Raw genomic sequence first — 24,422 nt, forward strand, 5'->3', positions numbered from 1 at the left:
GGTGTTGAGGTCACTAGCCTCATTGATCTTTAGGATGTGTTTTGGAAAAAAATGGTAGAAGACACCAGCCTCGCTGGTCCTTAGGATGTGTTTTGGAAAAGAATGGTAGAAGACAATAGAAGGTAAATGGAAGATAGATTGTGGAGGGCTTCGAATGCCAGGGTGCAAAGTTTGGATTGATCTATACAAAACTAAGGTTACAGTTTTTTATCTATCAATCAATATCTATCTATCTATCTATCTATCTATCTATCTATCTACCTATCTATCTCTGTTATTCTGGCATAGGATCACCCCCAAATTCTTGTTGATGTTGTTATTTGTAACCACACCTCCTTTATAAGGGGGTCAAATCCAAGTTTTTGCATCTATTGAGCACCTGACTACTCGGGGCCAGCAAGCTTGGACTCTGTTTTGGGAAGATTCAGCTTGTTATTGTACACAATAGTGGGGGAGACCTGGAGATGGGTGAAGAAGCAGGTGGGGAGGCAGGGAGCATGAATCAGGAGAAATCAAAATCCTGGCACTGCCTGGGGTGAAAGCAGAAAGCCTAACGCTGCCTGGTGTGAAGAGCTATGCGAAGCCTCTATAGAAGGATGGGTAAAGGAACTATTGAGGGCGTGAATATCTACTCTATGACTTGCAGTGATTTGTTAATGTGCTGTGTACCCCTCTCCCCAACCCTGAAATAGTCCATAGAGGCTACTGCTCAGTGAATGCTTTAGGTGGTTGTGTGTTTGTGCACCAAAGAAAGTGCTGAGCTTCATTCTGGGTGGATATTCTCTGGGTCAGAGAGATCACCCACAGAAGAAAGCACCTGGAAGCAGAAAGGACCCTTGAAATCCCAGGGAGGACTTTAGATTTCCATCAGAGAGGAAAGGTTGGTGAAAATTGTGGCTTAAGGTGATCTGATCAAGACCCTAAGGGGCTGACAAATTAGTTCACGTGTAGCTATGCTGAGACTCAAGCACATGTCGGTGTGTCTGGAGAGACCCCAGGATCTCTCTCCTTGAGATGATGAGATTCTTCTTGAGAGAAATAATGTATTAAGGGATGAAAAGATCTGGATGAAGAAACAGTTCAAAGACATTGGGCAAGAGTAGGGTGATTCTGGGCCTAAAAGTAGGAAGAAACTGACATTTAATTCCCAAATTGGATGTCTGCTCAACGACAGGGCCTGCTAACCTAATCAGGAGTACCAGTCACGTATAGGAGAAAGTGTATTGAAGACAGAGAGAACATGAAAATGGCCTGGAGGAGAACTTTGCTTGGTTATCTGAACCCAAGAGGTAGAGAAGATGGATTCTGACTGTACCCTGCAGGCTCCTGTGTTGGTGGCGGTGGTACGTATATGGAATTGGGGCTACAGTGTGGCTGGGGACTTCTGCAGATGAGGCAAGGCTGCACACTCCTCCAAGCAATGGAGCATAATCATGCCCCTGGCATTTAGGTAGAACATATGACTAGTTCATGCGATAGGATCACCAATGCCTGAGGCTGCTGCTTAGAACTGAACATGTCCAGGAATAGAGAACCTGCTGGAGCCACCATTTGTGTGTTTTGGGCCAAGAGAAAGCTAGCTAGAAGAGTAGTGATGAGAACCAAGGAGAAAAGGGCATTCATGTAAGGAGGAGGGCTTTTTTGTTTTCCTTCTCCCTTCCTTTCATCAAACATACAATTAGAGTTGGGAGCATTGAGCCCAAGCCCCAGATAAGGGAGAGGGACTGGGGATTGAGTTCGTCTTTGTGGCCAATGTTTCAATCAACCATGTCTATGTAATGAAACCCCTACAAAAACTTTGGACACCGAAGCTCAGCAAATGTCCCTGGTTTGTAAATACTCTGGGCATTGTCACATACTGATGTGCAGGGAAGGTAATGTGTCCTGAGGACAAAGAAGCTTTGCATTTGGGACAGATCTTGCCCCCTGCATCTATCCCTTTGACTGGTCTGAATTGTATCCCTTATAATAAAACTTGATCATACGTGTAGTGCTTTCCTGAGTTCTGCAAATCATTCTAGCAAATTATTGACCTGAGGGAGTAGAGGGAACCTCTGAATTTGTAGCCAGAAGCTTGTAAATGAGGGTCTCCTGGAGACCCCTGGGCTTGCAGCTGGGGTTTGAAGTGAGACCAGTCTTATGGAGGACTGTGCCCTTGAGCTGTAAAGTTTGGCCTAACTCCAAGTAGTTGGTTCTAGAAGTCTTTGCGGAGAGTGAGGTAATAATAGAACAAGGGTTAAAAAATAAATAAGGGCTGAGCATGGTGGCACACACCTGTCATCTCAGCACTTTGGAGGCTGAGGCAGGAGGATTGCTTGAGCTAGGAGTTCAAGATTGCAGTGAGCTGTGATTGCATGACTGCACTCCAGTCTGTATGATAGAGTGAGACTCTGACTATAAACAGGGCAGAAAAAAAATATGACTGGATTTGAACCTGTGGCTACAATAAGTAAAATGAGGCTGGGTGTGGTGGCTCACTCCTGTAATCCCAGCACTTTGGGAAGAAGCAGGATAGAGGTGAGGACAGGACAGACCCTGGTCTCTTGTGCCTCCCCCTGTGTTTTCCTGCAGCGTCTTGCTAGCTGAACCCAACCACAAGCTGGTGGCCAGGGAACTGAAGATGTCAATCTGCAGGGGCAGAGAAAAGAGGATGATGGAGCAGTGTTGCTGCAGAACGCCTGGCACTCGCTGGGTGGGAGGAAAGGGGCATCCGAGCGTATCGTGTGGGAAGGAATCTGTAGTCACATCACAGGTCCATTTATTCATTCAAGAAACCTTTGTTAAATGCCCATAAGGTGCCTTGAATGGACTGTTCTAGGTACTTAGGATACATCAGTGAACAAAAAGCCCCAAATCCTAACCCTCATATCATTTCCTTTCTAGTATAGAGAGACACAGAGAAAAAGTAAATGATGTATGGTAGGAGGGGATAAATGCAAAGTCTTTTCCCTCAAATTAGAGCCCAATAAGAGATCTGGCGTAAGAGTCAGATTGCAACCCTAAATAAGGCGGTCAGGGTAGCCTCATTGAGAAAAGGAGATTCGGTGAAGACTCGATGGATTTGGGGGGTTAGCCCTGCAGATACCCAGGGAAAGAAGACTCAGGCAGACAGAGCAGCCAAGGTGGGAGAATTCCTGGCATGAAGCCAGCGACGTTCAAGTAGCATGAAAAGGGGAGGGTCGGGGGCTAGTTCCTGTGGGGTCCTGCAGGTCACTGGAAAGACTTTGGCTTGTCCTCAGAGAAACGAGGACTGTCAGTGGGTGTTGAGCAGAGAACTCGTATTTTAAACAGATGGGGTAGTGATGTCAGAGACGCGCCTGCAAGGGCAAGGGAGGAAGCCTGGAGCCCCGTCCAGAGGCCTCTGCGGAACAGGATGGAGTCTGGAGCCCAAGCAGCAGATGTGCAAGGTGGGAGGCTGGTCAGAATTTGGATGTTTTCAGGGTGGAACCAGCATGAGGTTCTGAAAAACCAGATGTGAGGTGTGAGAACCAGTGCGTGATGTTCTAGTGATAGTCCAAGGTTTTAATCCTGACCAGCTGGAAGGATGGAGTTGCCATCAGCTGAAATTGGAGAGGCTATAAGCAGGGCAGGTTGTGGGAAGGGGCAGATCAGGAGGTCAGATTTGGAGATTCTGTGCTCAGAGTGTTTATCAGACATCAAGAGTCAGTTAGATGTCCGGGAGTCAGTTTGGTGTGTGAGCCTGCAGTTCATGGTGAGGTTTGGGTTGAGATAATAATTTGGAGTTTGAGGCACAGAGATAAAATTTAAGAGCATGACATTGGATGAGATCATCATAGGAGCGAATAAAAATGGAAAAGCACTGGAAGCACGCCAACTGAAGGAGGTCAGGAATGAGAGAAACAGCGAAGGAGATGGAGCAAAAGGGGCCCACAAGGGAGTAGGAGGACAGGAGCAGTGTGCCCTGAAAGCCAAGGGCTCCCTGGTTTCAGATGCTGCCTTTAAGTGGAGCAGCAGGAGGACTGCGAAGTAGCCAGTGGGTTTGGTGGTGACAAGGTCATTGATAGTATCCATGAGAATAGCTTTAGGCAGTGGTGGGGACAGGAGCCCAGTTGGGAGTGGGAAAAATAAAAAATGAGGATAAAATATTCACAATACATGCATCTGGCAAAGGAGTTGTATCTAGAATACATAAAGAATCCTTATAATGGAATAATAAGGCAAACAATCCAATTTTAAAAAGGGGTCAAAGGCTTGAACAGACACTTCACAAAAGAAGATTTATCAGTGGTCAATAAGCACATGAAAAGTTGCTAAACATCATCGGTCATCAGGAAAATGAAAATTAAACCCAATATGAGATACTACCACACACCGCTTGAATGATTGTAATTAAAAAGACTGACAATATCAAGTGCTAGTCACTGTTTGGAGTCACTGGAATTCTGCTGCCTTCCTAAAGGGAATATAGCATCAAAAACAGTTGAAGATACACTTACCATACAACTCATTGATTTCATTCCTATTTACTTGAAAGAAATAAAAAAAGTCTGCTCTATACATGTGTATGCAAATGTTCATAACAGGTATGGTCACAACATCCCCAAACTGTAAATGATTCCCATATCCAGCAAGAGGTGAATGAATAAACACATGGGAGTATATCCACAAATGTATTACTACCCAGCAATTAAAAAAGCAACTACAGATACACATGACAGGAATAATGAACCTCAGAATCATTAAGCAGAATGAAAGGAGCTGGACATTTGTTTAAAATTATAGAACAAGTAGGCCGGGCGTGGTAGCTCACGCCTGTAATCCCAGCACTTTGGAAGGCCGAGGCAGGCAGATCACGAAGTCAGGAGTTTGAGACCAGCCTGGCCAACATAGTGAAACCTCATCTCTACTAAAAATACAAAAATTAGCCAGGTGTGGTGGCATGTGCCTGTAGTCTCAGATACTTGGGAGGCTGAGGCAGGAGAATCATTTGAATCCAGGAGGTGGAGGTTGCACTGAACTGAGACTACGCCATTGGACTCCAGCCTGGATAACAGAGCAGGACTCTGTCTCAAAAAAAAAAAAAAATTATAGAACAGGTAAAACTAATCTGTGATTTTACAGAAATAGAAATTTCATCAGTAAATGCCTGGGGGCAATGGCGGGTGGGAAACAGGCCCAGGGGAACCTTCTGGGATGTTAGAAATATTCTAAATTTTGAGTGTGGTGGTGGTTACATGGGTGTGCACGTCTCAGTCTGTACATTTAAAGTGTGTAAATTTCATTGCATGCAATTTACTTCAGTAAAGTTGATTGAAGAAAGAGGCCAGGCATGGTGGTTCATGCCTGTAATCCTAGCACTTTGGGAGGCTAAGGTGGGTGGACTGCTTGAGGTCAGGGGTCCGAGACCAGCCTGGCCAACACAATGAAACCTTGTCTCTACTAAAGATACAAAAATTAGCCAGGTGTGGTGGCACACACCTGTAATTCCAGCTACTGGGGAGGCTGAGGCGGGAGAATCGCTTGAACCTGGGAGGTGGAGGTAGCAGTGAGCTGAGATTGTACAACTGCACTCCAGCCTGGGTGACAGAGTGGGACTCTGTATAAAAATAAATAAATAAAAATAAAAAGAGAGAGAGAGAGAATGGGAGAAGCTGACCCGAAACAGCAAGCATAGATAACTATTGCCACGGGTTTTATTGCAAAGAAAGATAAAGACGTGGGGAAAGTGGTCTCAGGAGAAATTTTTGTTTTAAAGTGAGAGAAATATCCGCGTGCTTATTTGCTGATGGAAATGAGTAGAGAATGAAGACAGAACTGCTCCACAACGCCCTGGAGTAAGCAAGATGGGTTTGGTGGAGAACGGTCGGGGCTGGCTTTAAACAGGACTCACAAGCAAATGTATTCTCTTCTGCACTTTCTATAATAAATATATTTAAATGTATAATTAGAAAAACACAATAAATGGTATTTTAAAAAGAAAAATAGCATGTTTTCCATATCTAGTAATATCAGCAGGGACTGGTCAAGGGTTGGACTCATGGCCAATAAGGACCATCCCGATTCTAAAATTATTCTAAGTACATATTACCACTAAGGTTTATAATTTGTATTATAGTTTTTAAGGAAGAACTTGAAGAGGTTTGTGTCAATCATTTTTGTTTTCTTATCCAGAGAAAGAGGGAGAAAAGGATATTAACACGTTCTACCTATGGGGAAACTGAGGCACACACAAAGAGGTGTATGTCTAATGCATGGCCACAGAATTGGTAGTAAACATTCAATTTAATACAAATGACTGTGTCCAAGATACCACGCTCAGTGAGGTTAGAAAGAAAATTTCCTGACTCCTTGTGAGTCTAGATCTTCCCTTCACTTAGCCTAATCTTGTGTTTATTTTTAAAGAAATGAAACTGCATGTTCTACCTCTGAGTCGTTCCCCTAACTCGGGGAGCTAATGGCTTTCCTAAGTAAATGGTATTCATTGATCAATAAGTCTTTGCCAGATGATGTTTTAAAATACTGAGAGAAAATTTAAATGCAGTATGTCTAATCAGACTAAACTTAAGGGTTTTATGGTTCTAAACCTATTTAATGAAACAGCGTTTTCTTCTTTATTGGCTGGTCTCCTAGGTTATAGGTTTGCTCAAATTGTGATTGTGGAATGATTCTCGTATGTGGGGTGTTTAAGTAAAGCAACCCCAGTTGCTTTTACTTTATTGATCTTTTTAATGCACCAGCTTCAGTATTTAAATAAGTTTGAGTTTGTTTCTTTAATGGTCTTTCAATAAAGCTTAAGTTGACCTGGTTGCTTTTGCAATGACAGCACTGTAATGGCAGAAAAAGAATAATACTAAAAATGAACTCATTTTATGTGGTTGAAAAGGTTACATTTCTATTGATTTTAACTGTAATATAGTTAAAGTCCTTGATATTAAAGAAAACAACTCAGCAGACACATCCTTTTTAGCACAGTGGCTCTATTGATACTACTTTACCAGTAGGTTTTGGCAGCAATAACAATATTCAGAATGGAGTCTAAAAATTGGCATTATCAGAGGACTGACAACCACATCCTTCAAATTCTTTTCCAGCTGAAAGAGCAGAAAGGTGTATCAGAAGATCATTATAATATAGAGAGTGACTTCAGAATGTGGGGGAATGCCTGAAAGTTCCATTTAACAACCAGTTCTGCCAGTTTATGGAAAGCGCAATTCTCTGTTCCCTGGAAACACTGAAGCTTTTTTACGCTATGCTTGGGGCTCATTCCAGAAGTAGAAGGTAGAGGGGGATGGGAGAATTCAGTAGAGATGGTGAGGAATGGAGACTAGAAAAGACCAGAAGTGAAGGGAGATGACGGACATTTGCTTCTCTTGTGACCCAGACCTGTACGCGTGCTCATTGTGTGCATTGAGTGTGTGTGTGTGTGTGTGTACGCATGTGTATTAAGGTTCTAACACAATCGGCTGAGATGCATTCTCAGTAGCAAAGCCTATTAGATTTGAATTTGGACTTGGATCGTGTGTTCAAATCTACTCCAGAGAAGGCTTGGGAGAGTCTGCAGACCTTCAACCTCATGGTGAACCTGGGCCCACTCTATCTTGCTCAAATCCCAGCTCTTCCTCCGTCAATCTTCCAGAGAGGTTTAGTTTTTGACATTCTGCCTGGGTTCCCTTGACAATCTTGGGAAGAAAGAACATACTGCTGAAAGGATTTGGGAGAAGGAAGAGCAGCGTGCCAAATATGCCAGCAGCAGGAAAAACGTGTGGTCCTCCCCTTCGTCCTCCTCCACATCATCAGCATCTAACATTTCTTGGAGGCGAACTGCAGGTGGGATCCCACCGGAGGTACTTTACACATATTATTTTGTTTAATTGCACACAACTCTGTGGGCACATACTCTTATTTGCCCCATGTTACAGTTGAGGAAACTGAGGCACAGAGTTTAAGTTACAGTGTCTAGAGGACACATAGTTGCTGAGTGGCTAGCCCAGAGGTCTGTGGGCTTGCAGAGGCCAAGCTCCTCCATATGCCGACCTGTATCCTTTGCCATAGAAGAGCAAGGCTGGCACCATGCCCACAGGAAATGCCTGAGACAGCCTAGTTGTTATTCTAGATTCTTCTCTAAAAGTATTCTTGATCAGTTCAAGTCCAAAATTGCTTTTCCTCAAAAAGACTCATAAACATAAATACAAAACTACAATTAGTAAAAAATATACAAATGCGTATTCTGATTTTATTGGTTATAGTTTTTCAAAATCTATAAATCATTTTAATACTATTAAATATGGACTACTATATGTAATCTATAATATCCTTATAATGTCCTATTAAGATGTTACATTAGATTAAAAAAAAGGCAACAGCCTGGCATGGTGGCTCATGCCTGTAACCCCAGCACTTTGGGAAGCTGAGGTGGGCGGATTGCCTGAGCTCAGGAGTTTGAGACCAGCCTAGGCAACATGGTGAAACCCCATCTCTACAAAAAATACAAAAATTAGCTGGGTGTGGTGGCTCATGCCTGTGGTCCCAGCTAGTCGGGAGGCTGAGGCAGGAGGATTGCTTGAGCCCAGGAGGCGGAGGTTGCAGTGAGCTGAGATCATGCCACTGCACTCCAGCCTGGGGGACAGAGTGAGACCCTGTATCGAAACAAAAACAAAAACAAAAAAACACAAAACACACACACACACACACACAAACCCCAAAAAGGCAACATCAAAGAACCCTACCAAATCATAGTAATTAAAACATAAATGAAATCCAAAACATATTTTCCAATAAATAAATAAATATACACACTGGGCTCAGAACTTGTGAGACAAAATCACATACATAAGAAGCCATGTTTGCTTGTCTCTGTGTGCCAACATAATGTCACAGAGCCCCGACTCTGTGATGACATACAGCTCTCCAAAATGACAATACAAAATAGAACACCTGGCCTGCATCTCTCCTACCTAAGTCACTAAATTCCTTAAAAGACAAATGAACCTAGTCCTTACCTTCTCCTACACATAAAATAACATCTGGGGAGATCAGTGATGACACTTCTATAATCTAGAACCAGATATTCCCTTACACCCAAACCTTAATGTAGTTCTACTTTAATGTCTAAACAAGTTTCATACAGCTTTGCACATACTAAACCCCTACCACCTATATATACACAGTGGGCTAAAATACTGTACTGGTGCAGTCTCATAAACCTCTGGAAAAGATTACTGGTGGGTTATAGGCCTTAGTGTACAGTCCCCAGTAGGAGTTCTAAATAAAATCAACTTTAATTCTTTAAAAGTTTTTTTTTTTTTTTTTTTTTTTTTGGTCTTTAGTTGACATTACATTTCCTTTTATCCATTGATATGGTTTGGCTGTGTCTCCACCCAAATCTCATCTTGAATTCCCAAGTGTTGTGGGAGGGACCTGGTGGGAGGTAATTGAATCATGGGGGCAAGTCTTTCCCATGCTGTTCTTGTGATAGTGAAGAAGTCTCATGAGATCTGATGGGTTTAAAAAGAGGCATTCCCCTGCACAAGCGCTCTTCTCTCTTGCCTGCCTCCAATCCACATCAGATGTGACTTGCTCCTCCTTGCCTTCCACCACGATTGTGAGACTTCCCCAGCCATGTGGAACTGTGACTTCTCCATTAAACCTCTTTCTTTTGTAAATTGCCCAGTCTCAGGTATGTCTTTATCAGCAGCGTGAAAACGGACTAATACATCGACTTTCTGATTTGCCCAGCCTCTGTCCCCTCTGCTAGTAGGACAGGTTTTCAGAGATGGTCAGGATGTTGGATGTTACTGCCGCTGTGCATTTGTGGTGTTCCACTGTTGGTGTTAAGCACACAAGCCCTGGCAGAAGCTATGACGTTGGTAATGTAGATCCTAATGCCATTTCCCCAGGAGACCAGGAATCAGACCAGTGGAGTGGGCTAATTTCTACTGTCTGTTCTCACCATGTAACCTCTGCTGGTGGCCCTGGGTGACAATATCAGGAAGGATGCTTGGATAGGGTGGCAGCCATTCGCTCATGTGTTTTATTTAGTCTCTCACTTCCACTTCTTTTTGGATGTCCTTTCTTCATCTTTTCTTTTGAGCTGCCAGCCCAGACCTTCTCTTCTACCCTTAAAGGGGGGTTGATTGGCCCTCTCTCCAACATTTTGATTATATTTCCTCAGCTCAAAGATAGGAGAGTAAAGGCAATTCTTTTGGCTCACCAAGCGACCACTGGGGAAAGGATGCAAATCAAATATATTTAATACTTCAGAAAGCAGGAAGAATTTGTGCACTTTCAAATGGGCCAAGCTCTTTGTGTGTGTACAGAATCCGTGATTCATAAATTGGATTCCTTCATGTATTCAGTCACTCAGTCAACACTTCTTGAACCTCTCCTGTGTGCCCAGGGCTCAGGGACAGAGCAGTGACATGTGCAAGCGTAAGAAAAATCCCTGGATTGTACCCTTTGAATGCAACGGCAAGCTTCCATTTATATAAGGAATACCAAGTCCTACCGCCATCACGGTATCCACGATAGATGCACGTAACCCACGCTATAACCTAGGACTCTGATTTTGGTCAGTGTTTGTAGAAAACCACACCCAAGCTAGTTTCACAAGATTTTCCCTTCCCTGCGCTCACTGGTTACAGCTAATGACCACTAGAGGGCATTTTAACACTAGCTCCGAACTCGCTCTAGGACTGTCCATCAAAATCCTCGGACTCAATCCCAGGACTGACTTCTCCCTCCCTGAGTAGAAGGGCAGCGTGGAAGCCTTCAGAACCTCAGACTGCATGTTGAGATACGTTTACTTTTCAGAGAGAAGATGAATTTAGGTGAGATAGGAACTTGCTTCAGTTACCTGTGCAAGAAACAAGCCGCTCTGCCTATTGTACTAAAAGTTCGCTCCAAGAGTTACGATCTTTGAGAGTGACTTTAGTGCACTGCAGATGGATATAACAATATAATGCCTTGCAGATTGGACTTTAGTTTTCATGCCAGACAAAATAGAAATCCAGGAACCTTATCTTCTCTCTTGAGAGATGATTTATGTACTTAATGCACTTGGAGGAAAAAAAAAAGTGAACTCCCAACCTTGGGCTTAAAGCTTTAGCCGTATCCTGGAGAAAGAAAGAGAGGACTGACATCTCAAACCCTAAACTGGATCAGAAATTGCATTGCAACTGCCTTCCCACTGAGCTGCAAGAAATGTAAAGCGAAGTAAACACATTTTTCTGCAGTGTAGGAATGGGGGTCCTGTCTAGCCCTGGAGTGCATAATTCATTTGCAGATGAAATTGCTTTAGAAAAGAAATGAAAAATGTGGAAGTGCTGACATATTCATTATGAGTCTTTTTCTGTTTCAGATCAGATGGGCTTGATGGCTTAAAACTTTTTAGATATATATATATTTTTTCTGTATAATTTTTATGAAGGGCAAATGTTGAATGTCTGTAGTAAAAAATAAATAAGCTAATGTGATCCTCTCCCCTCCACCATAGAAACCTTGAAGAAACAGCTCAAACGCCTTTGTAGGGCTGCTCTGATCCATTCTTTCCTCCTCAGGATTATTCGTTCTCCCACTTTGCTGTGCTCCCACAGCACAAGCTTATACTTCAATGGACGCTTGGTTCATATCTGTATGACTGACGGTCTTTCTTCTACTGGACTGGGCTCATGGAGGCAACAGCCATGCTGCATGCTGGTAATATACTAGGTGCTGAGGATATGCTTAATGGGTTGAACTAGAAATCAATGGAAAGAAATCTTAGTCCCAAAGAGCCTGCTGGTACTGATCCTGACATCTGCTATCTTATTTTTTGCTTTTAAGAAAGAGAAGGGAATTGGGAATGAAGGAAGAAAACCACCGTTTTATTGGGTCATAGACTATGCTGGATATATTTTTTTGTATTTTCGTTTAATATACACAAACTGCATTAGAAAAGGTGGACTTATTCGTATTTTAGAAATTAAGACAACAGAGATTTCATTAACTTGCTAGAGAACACAGAGCTATTAAGTAAGTGTGAGGGTTAATATTGAGTGTCAGCTTGATGGAATTGAAGGATGCAAAGTATTGTTCCTGGGTGTGTCTGTGAGGGTGTTGCCAGAGGGAATTACCATTGGAGTCAGTAGACTGGGAGAGGCAGACCCACCCTCACTCTGGGTGGGCACCGTCTACTCAGCTGCCAGTGCAGCTAGGATAAAAGCAGGCAGGAGAATGTGGAACGAGTGGACTGGCTGCGTCTTGTGGCCTTCATCTTCATGCTTCCTGCCCTCAAACATCGGACTCCAAGTCCTTCAGCTTTGGGACTCTTGGACCTTTGACCACAGACTGGAGGCTGCACTGCATTGTTGGCTTCCCTTCTTTTGAGGATTTGGGACTCGGATTGGTTTCCTTGGTCCTCAGCTTGCAGACGGTCTATTGTGGGATCTCACCTTGTGATCGTGCGAGTCAATATTCCTTAACAAACTCCCCTTTATATATACATCTATCCTATTAGTTCTGGCCTGCTAGAGAGCCCTCACGTAGTAAGGTAGCCTATCAATAAAGACTCTTTTTAATTTATGTCTTAGTAACAACCTCTGAATTCAACAGTTTGTAATCCATGGGGTCTCTGTTTATACTGAAATTGTCCTCAAGGGGAAATCTCATTACGTGCTATGTCCTTATCACCACCCCAAACTGCTAATATTCTCTTTCTCTGGATACCCTTTTTGTTATTTACGTGTTGATAAGGAGACTTGCCAAACTTGCTTCTCCTTCTAGAGAAGTAGGTGGAACAGGTTTCTATTATCGACAAAATGCATATTGAGTGGACACATCTTTTCTCTCCTCCCAGAATACAAATTCCTTAAGTTGTAAAAGATACATTTTATTCATCCCCGTATGAGTCACCCACTGCCCCACCAACTCATCATCATCTATCCAAATTTCTTTCATATCGTAGATACTCAGCACATATTTGTTCTCCTGAAAGTCATTTTGATTAAAGTTGAATGGATTTTAATTGGATTCCACATCAGTGAATGGCCTAATGGAACGGTTCTGGTGACCATCTGGTTTTATCCAAATCAGGTTTAAGAAATGATTGCTGTTTGGAACTTTCTCACCATGTGGTGGGTTTAGTGGTAGGCAGGGGTAAGAGAGATGTCAATTAGATATCATCATGTTAAATTCTTAGGGATCCCATGTGGCTTTAAGCAGAAGAAAAGTACATTGATAACAGAAGAGTCCTGGACATCTTGAGAACATTCTGTCTTCTTCAACAGGATCTTCACCACACACCTCCACCACAATCCTAGGAACCACGTCCTTGCTTACGGGCTGACCAGATGTCTCAGTGTGGAGGTGGCCTGAGTTTAACACTTCAAGCTGGTTTGAAGGTACTGGGAGGGAGAGGAATCTGAGGCTGTGGTAGTTGGGCATCTTGTTTCCTCTTTTCAGAAACAATTTGTCAAATACTGCTACTTTCTGAACCAAATAATGAAAACCTGCTCAAATACTTTCTCGGGGGCCAAGAAGACACAGCTCAACCCAAAACCAGAGGTGACATTACAAAAGCAAATGAGGTCTTGAAGTTTTTGAAGTGTCTCTCAATCATGAACAGGCTTCTCTGGATACACAGAAATATCGAAGAAAAAATTAACTCTGACTCATATACAGACTAAATTAATGGGCAAGTTCCCAATATATGTAGCCCTCTGTCTTCTCTTCCCACAGATCTTCTATATCATTTAGACTCAAACCATTGTAATACTATCAGAAACTAATAAAATATTGGCCTATGCTCTCTATAGAATTATACATGTCAGTCTTTCGTTAAAGTGGAAAGTTAAGTACTAATACACTTGCTGAGAATCCCAATAGAGAGCCAGTGAATGGGTAAAAGTTCTTCTGGAAGGGAAGAAGCCAGAAAGTTCAAATGGCTCATCACTATTCTTTCAATTGCCTGCCTTCTGTCAAGCATGCTTGTATTGCACAACCCAGGCTGTGAGTTTATCATCCAGAGTAGATAAAACTAAATTAGCCAAAGGGAAGGAGTTACAGTAAATGTAATTTCAAGAGGCAGTGCCCTAGGCTAGCTAGGTCAACTTTCTTTATTTGTTCTAACATCCCTAAAAAATGTAATGCATCCAAACTATGTTATTTTCCTTAATAAAGGCTTGAACAACCTCTGATATTAAAATTTTGGGAGTGTTTACATCCATATGCTTTTTAGTGTTGTTCTTTATTGGCAGAAAGTTCAAGGGTAATAAAGGCACACATTTTTAAATAATTTATTTGAGCTTCAGTATCTAATTTCAGTCTGGGCTCCATGTTTCTACAGAAGAGAAGGATGCTAAAATGGACAGACAGAAGGTTATGCTCATGTTTACTTAAAGAATGAGATGGAATTTTTATGGGTGTATGATACTGTGTGCTGTAAAAACACTAGCCTCAACGTTGGACCTCTTTGATTATAAAAATTAGGGGTTTATGACCCCCTAGGAAATGCTATAAAGTCATTGCTTTTAGTAACTCCAAAGAAAACACGAATCCTCAAAAGACTTACTTTTGTGTAAACATTTAAAAAAATTTTCGAAAGTTTATAAGGCAAATGAACAGGAGTGAGCTGGCTTCTCTTGCCTGCTTGCAAAGACAACAAAGAGCAACCTAAGTGGGGAAATGGAGTCTGGTTAGCTGGGTTCTAGAGAACCCATGTCTCTTGTGAGCACTGGGACCTTATTCATCATTGGGAATTCTTTTTTTTTTTGAGACGGAGTTTTGCTCTGTCGCCAGGCTGGAGTGCAGTGGTGTGATCTCAGCTCATGCAACCTCTGCCTCCCGGGTTCAAGCGATTCTCCTTCCTCAGTCACCTGAGTAGCTGGGATTACAGGCGTGCGCCACCATGTCCAGCTAATTTTTGTGTTTTTAGTAGAGATGGGGTTTCACCATGTTGGTCAGGATGGTCTCGATCTCTTGACCTCATGATCCACCCACCTCGGCCTCCCGAAGTGCTGGGATTACAGGCGTGAGCCACCGCACCCGGCCTGGGACTTCTTAATCTCTGTTTTCTTATGTGTATAATGGGACTAATAGCACCAGCTATTTCCAGTTCATAAGGCTGAGAGTGGCAATGTGGGCGAGCATTTTGATATGTAAGAAAGGGCTTTGAGCACTACCTAACGTGATCATTAAGGCCCTCTCAAGTCTAGAGAGATTTTCTCAGGGCTTGAGGAGGTTATGTGAAAGTCCTTACAATTGTACACTTTTCCACATACAGAAAGTGGTGAACTAGAGCTTCCCCTGGCCACCAATGTTTCACGTCAATTAACATTTGGTGCTGCCCTAGGAGTCCATAATTGAATTACTCTCATTTTGCTGCTGATAAAATTCTTCCAACAATTTTTGACACCACTCTGCATGTGCCTCAGACTACTGACTTCACAGCATCCAATATTCATAAATGACTTCAGCCCATTTGATGTTACATATTTCAGAGTGAGAATTTCTCCAGGTAAGACTTTTTACTGAGTCTTCTCCAGTGGTCTTTTATATTCATGAGATAGAAAAAGGATGAAACCTATGAAATAGTCACTCTGCTGGCATCTTTGTTTAACATCATGTTCTCTTTTGGAACACACATCCTCCCTCTCCTTCTCCCTCTTCCATAATAAATATTCTTCCATGTCCTCTGTTGCCCCCCATTCACCAGTTAACATCTTACCCTTCCTTCAAAGCCTTATAGTTATAGCATAGAACCACAATATCTTTTGCTCTATTATTTTTGGACATTAGTACAAACACCTTTTTTGTCAGCCTATTTATATATTGATTATGATTTCCAGCGAGAAATCATTTTACTGTTATGTGGAAAAGAAAGTTATTTGTATTAAGCCTCTGAGTTTTTGTTATAGCAGTGAATACAACCCTAATGAATACATAAATTGGTATCTTAAGGCAGGGTGCTGCTATAACAGAAACCTAAAATATGTAGCATTGGCTTCATGGTAAGGTGGCAGGTGGTGCAGGAATGGATATTAGGGACTTGAAAGACAGAGGAAGAATGGTATGTGATGTGGTTTGGATATGTATCCCTGCTCAAATCTCTTGTTGAATTGTAATTCCCAGTGTCCAAAATGGGGCCTGGTGGGAAGTGATGGGATCATGGAAGCAGAGTTCTCATGAACGGTTTAGCACCACCCCCTTGGTGCTATTCTTGTGATAATAAGTGAGGTCTCATGAGATCTGCTTGTTTGAAAGTTTGAAACTTCCCTCTCTTTGGGTCCTCCTCCTGCCATGTAAGACAAGCCTACTTTCCCTTTGCTGTCCACCATCTAAGCTTCCTGAGGCCTCCCCAGAAGCAGAAGCTGCTATGCATCTTGTACAGACAGCAGAACTTTGAGCCAATTAAACCTTTTTTCTTTATAAATTACCCAGTCTCAGGTATTTCTTTATAGCAGTGCAAGACAGACTAATATGGTATGCAATAAAATATTTTGTGAAACTGTCACCTCACATAACCTGGAAGGCAGACTAAGTGCCTAAGTTACTTTAAGGAAAGTGCTTCCAAAGAGACAGAATGGTCATGTGTATCGGTTGCTTTTTGCTCCTCATGTCAAGGAGCAGATGAGTTCAGGAAAGAATTGACCAGTTTCCAATTATCAATGAAAGGAATAGAGAAAAGTCTAGATATTTAGAGCTTTACACTAGAGAGTAAGAAATAACACTGCAAACAGCTTTGACCACCAATAGGGCAGTAAGATTTCTGTTTAGCAACCTGACTTAGCCTCATGGGTAACATTTAAATTAAGAGTCTTTACTTCCCACCCAAGCCTTTTGTGTCCACTGGCCGCAAAGTAGCTGCCATTACCTTGAGAGAGAGAGAGGCATGGGTGCCTGGAGGCAAATGATTGAGTAGGTCTAAGATTGATGTCTAGGGAAGAGTTTAGGGTGTATTTACCAGCACATGAAACTTACCAGAAGCAAACTGATCAGAAGCCACCTTGGGTTTTGAAGGAATTGTATTGGAAAAGAAAGCACAGATCTAGTCCATAAAAGGCTTATGAGTGTAAAAAACCCTTATTGTAATTTGAACCTGCAGGAAATGGGCCTTGAAGCTGCACAGCTGTAGCTGGGTGCGGTGGCTCACGCCTGTAATCCCAGCACTTTGGGAGGCTGAGACCGGTGGATCACGAGGTCAGGAGATCGAAACCATCCTGGCTAACACAGTGAAACCCCGTCTCTACTAAAAATACAAAAAATTAGCTGGGCATGGTGGCACGTGCCTGTACTCCCAGCTACTCAGGAGACTGAGGCAGGAGAATCGCTTGAACCTGGGAGGCGGAGGATGCAATGAGCTGAGATCGCGCCACTGCATGCCAACCTGGTAACAGAGCAAGATTCCATCTCAAACAAACAAACAAAAAATTGCACAGCTGTAAGGAACACATTATCCATGGCACATAATTCAGAGAAGGCCATGGCTGATCACACACAAGGAAGAGCCTCCCAGAGGATGAACCCCGGGAGGGCTTTGAGAATAATGGACAATAATTTGGCCTAATCCAGGGTTGGGGAAGCAGGGAAGTTGGTGGCAGTGGCAGGTCCTCAGAGTACCTGTCCAGCATGATTTCATCACTGCTGGAGACCACAGAACTTTCTTTTTCTGAAAACATATCTGATAAAAGACAGACTTTTATTGGGTTAAGACATGGAGATTTGAGGGCTAATTTGTATAGCAACTGGTATCATCCTAATATTTGTATCCTTTCTTCTACTTCTAGCACTTAGCACACTACATGTTGCTAATGTTTTTGACACTTCTCTGACAGTTCTTAAGGTTTATATACAGGACCTAGTTCAATTAACAATTGATGCAATTGTTTTTATACAATTTGGTTGAAAATCGGATTAGTAGTAGGTAAGAAATTACCATGCTTATGTTATTTTAAGGAACAGAATTCAGTGAGATTTTTGAACATTTGTTTTGAACATTCCCAGTGAAAATAATGAAAGTCATCGTCTTTTTGGTATAAGATCCTGGGGATCTAATCATCATTTGTTCCTGAGGACCTATAATTATTTTCTAAGAAAGGCCTTATTTTGCTTGCAGAAAATCTGTTAGCTTCTTCTTGGCAAAGATGGGATGGCCCTCTAGTTAGATGAAAGCCAAAATGATACATCCTTCCCATCTGTTCATTTGATTTTTGGAGAATATGGATTCTGAGTATCTGTGCCAGAGAATATATCCCTGAACTCTCTATTGTCTAACTCACATCTAAACCCCGAAACGTGTGATTGTCATGGATAATTATTCAAAGAACATGTAGTTTATTCATTATCATTTTCCAGCTAGTTTTATCCTTGGATCAGGTCAAAATATCAGAAAGCTGCATCATCTCAGCCTTTGGCCTCTTCATCTGTCCATCATCCTGCTCTACCTCACTCTCTACAGACTTGTTTGGGCTGAATTCCATTTTGAAGTTATGCTTTGCTTTCCCAAGGAGCTTCAGCATGTGACAGCCATGTAACAAATACATTTGCAGAAATGCTGTTGAAGGCATTGACTCTGACTTTTCTTGGGACCCACTATGTGACCAGGAGGACAAAGGGCTCTCAATTATTGCTGTGTTTTAAAAAAATCTGAAGAAATAGGGCAAAATGTCAAAGTCTGTAATGTTTCAATGGTGGGTACATAGCAAATGGTTTATTATTCTCTGTGTTTTTGCATATTTTGAACTATCTTATGATAATAACATCCCTTAATTTCTTACCAGCCAGAGGTATCCACTTCGAAGATTTTGTGAACATCTTTCCAGACATCTGTCTATTAAGTTAGGGTTAAGAGCCTGTGTACACTTTGAAGTATGACAGATCTGGGTTCGACTATGCTGTGGCCATTTACCGCTTTCTAACTTTGGGCAGGTTGCATCTTACTTTTTGAACTTTAATTTCCACATCTGTAAGATGGTATATTAGTCCATTCTTGCACTGCTATAAAGAACTACCTGAGACTGGGTAATTTATAAAGAAAAGAGATTGAATTGACTCACAGTTCCACAGGCTATACAGGAAGTGTGGCTGAGGAGACCTCAGGAAACTTACAATCATAGTAGAAGACAAAGGGGAAGCAGGAATGTCTTACACAGCCTGAGGAGGAAGAGGGTAAAGCAAGAGGTGCTACACACTTTTAAACAACCAGATCTCATGAGAACTCACTGACTATCCTAAGAATATCAAGGAGGAAATCCACCCCCATGATCAAATCACCTCCCACCAGGCTCCTCCTTCAACACTGGGGATTATAATTTGACATGAGATTTGGACAGGGACATATTCCAAAACACATCAGATGGGAATAATGATGGCACATACTTCATAAAGTTTTTGTGATGACTAAATGAGAAAATGTGTACAAAGTGCTTAGCACATTGCCTTAGGCACAGTAAGCACCAATATATGTGAGCTGTTATCGTGTATGTGGTATCGTGTAAGTGGAATATGCTATGGGCATTTTCTATGTCAGTAAATATAATCCATGGAATTAAATAAAATAAAAGTGATATAATAAGAAAAGGTTAAATTCTCAAGAGGAACTGGGTTAGTTTATCCTTATGGGTTGCATACTTCTGGCTGCCGAGAAGTTCACTCAAATGTATCCAAGTGGTAAGACCTTGTGACCTGAATAATCATGTTCTATTTTCTCTGATCTTGGGGACTTACTTTTTGTGACTTCCATTAACTTTCTATTTCACTTAATATTCTCCCTGTAAACCCCTTAGATCCCTTGTTCAATGTGGTTGGGAAGAAAGAAAGGAAAAAATAGGAAGGAAAAGAAACATGGATGGCAAGACAGAAGGAAGCAAAGGAAGAAGGAGGCAAAGGAAGAAGAAAGGGTTATTTGCACAAGACTTTGGAATTGTTGATTAGAATGTTTAACTTTTGGATTCATGCTAATTAACATAATTTTTCACTGCATGCCAGACTTTTTCAGGTGCTCTCTGGCTGCACCTTGTTTGTTTATATTTTGACTGGCATTAAGCCTTAAGCTATTCTCCCTGATGCAACTGTGAGTTTTCACAAATGATGCCACTTGAGGTATGCCATGGGTTCTGGTTCATGCTGGTGTCTGATAACTACTATGGTCAGTTCCTTATTGTCTATGTGGAGATCGGGCACTTTGTCTTTTGGCAGCAAATGTTTCATCCAAGGTCAGTTTCCTTCAAGTGCTCAGTGCTGTCTCAGAGGGTGTGTGCTGAGGGAATGCAGATTAATTTAATGTTAGCTTTAGCCAAACCCAGCTACGAAAGTAAACCTGCTTTTAAAGACACCATAGACACTGATGAAGATCATCTAAATTATATGATGTTTGAGCATGTGTAAATGCATCAACATTCACCCTAATTCCAAAGGCATCATTCCATAGCACTGTGATTCATCATTCATCTTTGCATTAGTCTTATTTTTGTTCTTTGACTATAAGTAAATGTAAATTTGAAATTATTGAAATACCTTTGTTATCATATGTTATTATAACTGGGGGCTACCAGAATAGGTTGAGAATATATGGCTGTTTCATATTTCTGTTTGATTATAAAAATGCAGCACATGCTTATAATAGAAAATGAGGAAATAGAAAACTCTAGAGGAAATCAAGCCATTTATAATCCCTTCACACATAAATGATCACTGTTAACATTTTATTATATCTCTTTCCACACACAGTTGAGGCTGTAGAAGTTCTCAAGATGGATTTGTAGATTGTTTTAAGAAAAAATTGCAGTGCTTTTTGGTGTTGCAAAGCACTTTCCAAATTACTTCCACGCTCTGCAAGGCCTCCCTGCATGAAAGAAAGTGGGGCATGGGAGTGAGGAGCCCTGGGATCTGCTTTTCCATAAGGAGGAACTACATCTTGTCTTCCTCTACTACCTCTAGCTTTACTTTCCTTTTGCCCTTAGGGGTGGGCAGGGCCCAGGGTAGATGGGACAGGCTGGGCTGAGAGACTGGAGCTCCCCTGGCCGCGACATCTTTCCTACTTGCCCTCACATGGGTTGGGGCATTCAGAAATCTTAGTGCAGTCCGTTACATTACATGACAGGGAAGGAGGGAGAGCTGGATCTCCCAACACCTCCAGGTGCAGAACCTAGGGCGGAATCGAGGAAGCACTTCCCAGGGTCTTCTCCTCTCCTACCTCGGAATTGTGCATCCAAAGTTTTCACTCCTGTCATCCTGTCTCCTTCCCTTTTCTGGAACTGCGTTCTGTTCTCTTGAGGGAGTTTCCCAAGTTCCCCACGCTAATCAAGAGATGTGATTAGGGACTATGGGTCTTTGTTCCCACTTCCACCCAACCAGGTGAGCACATGACTCAAGCCAGGCCTATCAGAGATTCCCTGGGATTTCAACATGAGCGTCAAGAAACTAGGACCCTTTCTTCTAGTAGCAAAATCGGGAAGACATGAGCCCAGTACTCCTGTGACTATGTCCCAGGATATGTGAAAGATGGAGCTTGCAGTAAGACGTAACGAATCCAGTCTTCAGAGAGAGGCAGAGATGAGAATGAAAAAGAGGGAGGGAAGGAAGGAAGGGACAGAGAAACCCAGTGGTATTCTAGTCCACAGTTTTAATTCTCCAGTCTCCCTAGATTCTCTTCCCAAAGTTTGGTTTTATCTTTTTCAAATTCTATAATTCTATGACCTATCCTAGGAATTTTCCCCCAACAAATTACTTCTGAATTGTTTTCTGTCATTTGCAACCAAAATAGTCTTCAGCAATAGAACCAGACCCTCCCCAAAACCATTGATCCCCTGGATTCTTTGCAGGTCTCTGGCTGCTCTACTGTCTTTATATCTGGTTTTTGGTGCCTCCAAAGTCCCAAGTCTTAAAAAATCATCCACTCCTCTCCCCTTCCTCAAGTCCTTCTCTAATTCACTGTGGCAGAGAGTGAGGGTTAACTCTATACGATTCTATGGCTGTGGTGGGTCTCCACTGTTATACTGTTTGAAAAGCCCATTGTTTAGGTCTTTTTAAGTTTTAATATTATTTTACAACGGTACAATGGCAAGATATGTCACTTTCTTTAAAAGAGGTGACAAATTGGGTGACTTAAAATGGAAAAAGTCTCTAATCAAAAGCCGAGGGAGACAATGTTGATGAAATTGTATAAAATGATCTGTCTCCTGGACTTGCTGGCTTTGCTGACTAAAACTTGGTTAAAGATGGGCTTGGTTTACTCCATAAAGAATTGGCTGCCCCTAATGTGTGCCAGGCACTGTGCTGGGCTCTGGAACTCTGTCGATCATGACGAGAGAACTTTTTTATGGCACCTTTGGTTGATGGTGCAGTAAGCTGAAACAGCGTGCGTCAGTTTCCTAGGAAAGACCTTTCCTTAAAATGCCCTCTAGCATATACTGCTAAAGGCCACGCACAAACTCCATATCAAGTTATGAATCTGACATCCACCAGTGCTCAAAAGAGACAGGGCTTTTGCCTTTTCTTTGCAACCTGAACTTCCCACAGCATCCAGCCGAATCAGAATGAGGTCTGAGAGGCTGCTGAACCCCTGCCAAATGACACTCCACTTTACTGACAAAACAGCGTCCTCCTGCTGTTCTTTCTCCTGACAGACATCTATTTTGAACTCCTTCTAGAGAATGCAGTGACAGTTCCCATTCTTGATCTCTTGGCCTAGCTCCCAGGGAGACCTCCTCACATTATGTTTTATTCATGGTGTTGCCCAAGCTGGTTTCTTCACTGTAAAAATCTGTGGTGGGGGCAGGGGTCATCAATGAACCTGAAATAAAATTTGAGTGTCATAATAAAACCATTGCTTTGTGTGCTGAAAGCCTACAACCAGAGTCTGAGATTCTGGGGAAGGACTGTGTTTTGAGGATTTTTAAGGCAAAGGCTCTGCAGAGAGAGAGGGGGAAAAAATACAGCTCTTCGTATTGTGTTGGAGTAGTGAAAGAAGTAGGTCAGAGAAACCAAAATAACCTTTGCTGGGAAACACGGTAAGTTTCAGATGTCTGAGAGCTTGGCGAAGAAAGATAGTGCGATGGATAAAAGCAGTAAACTGATAGATACGTGGGTCTAGAACTGGGAAAACCAGAAAGACTATATGGAATAAACATTCATTCTATTTCCCCCTAAAAATATGTCATCAACTTCATTGTTGTCTTTCCTTGTCAGAATTCTATATATTTCTACTTCACTAGTTATGCACTTGTAGGAGAAAGTGTAAAAAGCATCTCTTCCACTTCTGTCCCCTCAAAACGAAACCAATGGCCAAGCATTACAGGGACAGGGACCATAATGTGATGTTATATGTAATTTATATGTACACGTATGTATACCTTGAGAATGATGGTCTTCTCGTGGCGGGTGATGTTGACACTGTGCGGCTGTCCATTGGCCATGTTCCTGTGGTCTACGTCAATATTGTATGGCTCTCGGGTGCCACCCAGGTTGTATCGAATCTGTAAGCTTCCTATAGAAGGAAAAAGAAAGAAGCTCAGTAATTTGTTTGCCCTAAATTTCATTTTAATATCACATCCCCCCACCCCTGCTCTTTCTCTTCTCTTCTCTTTTCTTTTCTTTTTGACAGTCTTGCTCTTGCCCACGCTGGAGTGCAATGGCGCGATCTTGGCTCACTGCAACCTCTGTCTCCCAGGTTCAAGCGATTCTCCTGCCTCAGCTTCCTGAGTAGTTGGGATTATAGGCACCTGTCACCACAACTGGCTAATTTTTGTATTTTCAGTAGAGACAGGGTTTCACCATGCTGGACAGGCTGGTCTCGAACTCCCAACCTCAGGCTATCCGCCCGCCTCAGCCTCCCAATATGCTGGGATTACAGGTGTGAGCCACCGCGACCGGTGGCTCAATTTCTGATAAACTTTCACCCCTCCCTTGACATCCACAGATAATATTCAAGATTTGAATTTGGATTCACGAGCTCAGAGGCCTACTGACCCATATTGGCTGACAGCACCAGGCTCGCCCATATTTACAATCTGCCCACAGTGAACTTCAGTGACCGTCGTCTCAAAGTTGAAGATGCAAATGGTTTCAATGATCCAGGCTGGGATTGTGCCTGGACACAAAGAATGAGAGCATATACAATATAGGACTGCAGGGAGGAGACGTCTGCAGGCTCCACGAAATACTATGTGAAATAAAAAAACAAATGCAGAGTGCAGGGATGTTCTCAGCCCATCAGCAAAGTGTGACATTGGGCATATAAAAGAGTCATGAGCATACAACTTTAAAAATAAACATAGTTTTTAAAAAAAGTTTTATTTATTTATTTATTTATTTATTTATTTAAGATAGAGTCTCGCTCTGTCACCCAGGCTGGAGTACAGTGGCGCGATCTTGGCTCACTGCAAGCTCTGCCTCCCAGGTTCATGCCATTCTCCTGCCTCAGCCTCCCGAGTAGCTGGGACTACAGGCATGAGCCACCACACCCAGCTAATTTTTTTTTTGTATTTTTA

General features: G+C 42.3%; 1 protein-coding gene across 1 annotated transcript in view; it reads right to left on the reverse strand.

The window, feature by feature from the left end:
• The window catches only part of LOC105474842 (contactin associated protein 2), a 2,256,224-nt gene that overhangs the window by 166,205 nt on the left and 2,065,597 nt on the right, over positions 1-24,422 (reverse strand). The window contains exon 20 of the mRNA XM_011729645.2: positions 23,286-23,419. Coding sequence (XP_011727947.2) covers positions 23,286-23,419 — 134 coding nt within the window. The remainder of the gene's footprint in view (positions 1-23,285; positions 23,420-24,422) is intronic.

The sequence above is a fragment of the Macaca nemestrina genome, chromosome 4 (assembly GCF_043159975.1).
Source record: "Macaca nemestrina isolate mMacNem1 chromosome 4, mMacNem.hap1, whole genome shotgun sequence".
Taxonomy (NCBI): domain Eukaryota; kingdom Metazoa; phylum Chordata; class Mammalia; order Primates; family Cercopithecidae; genus Macaca; species Macaca nemestrina.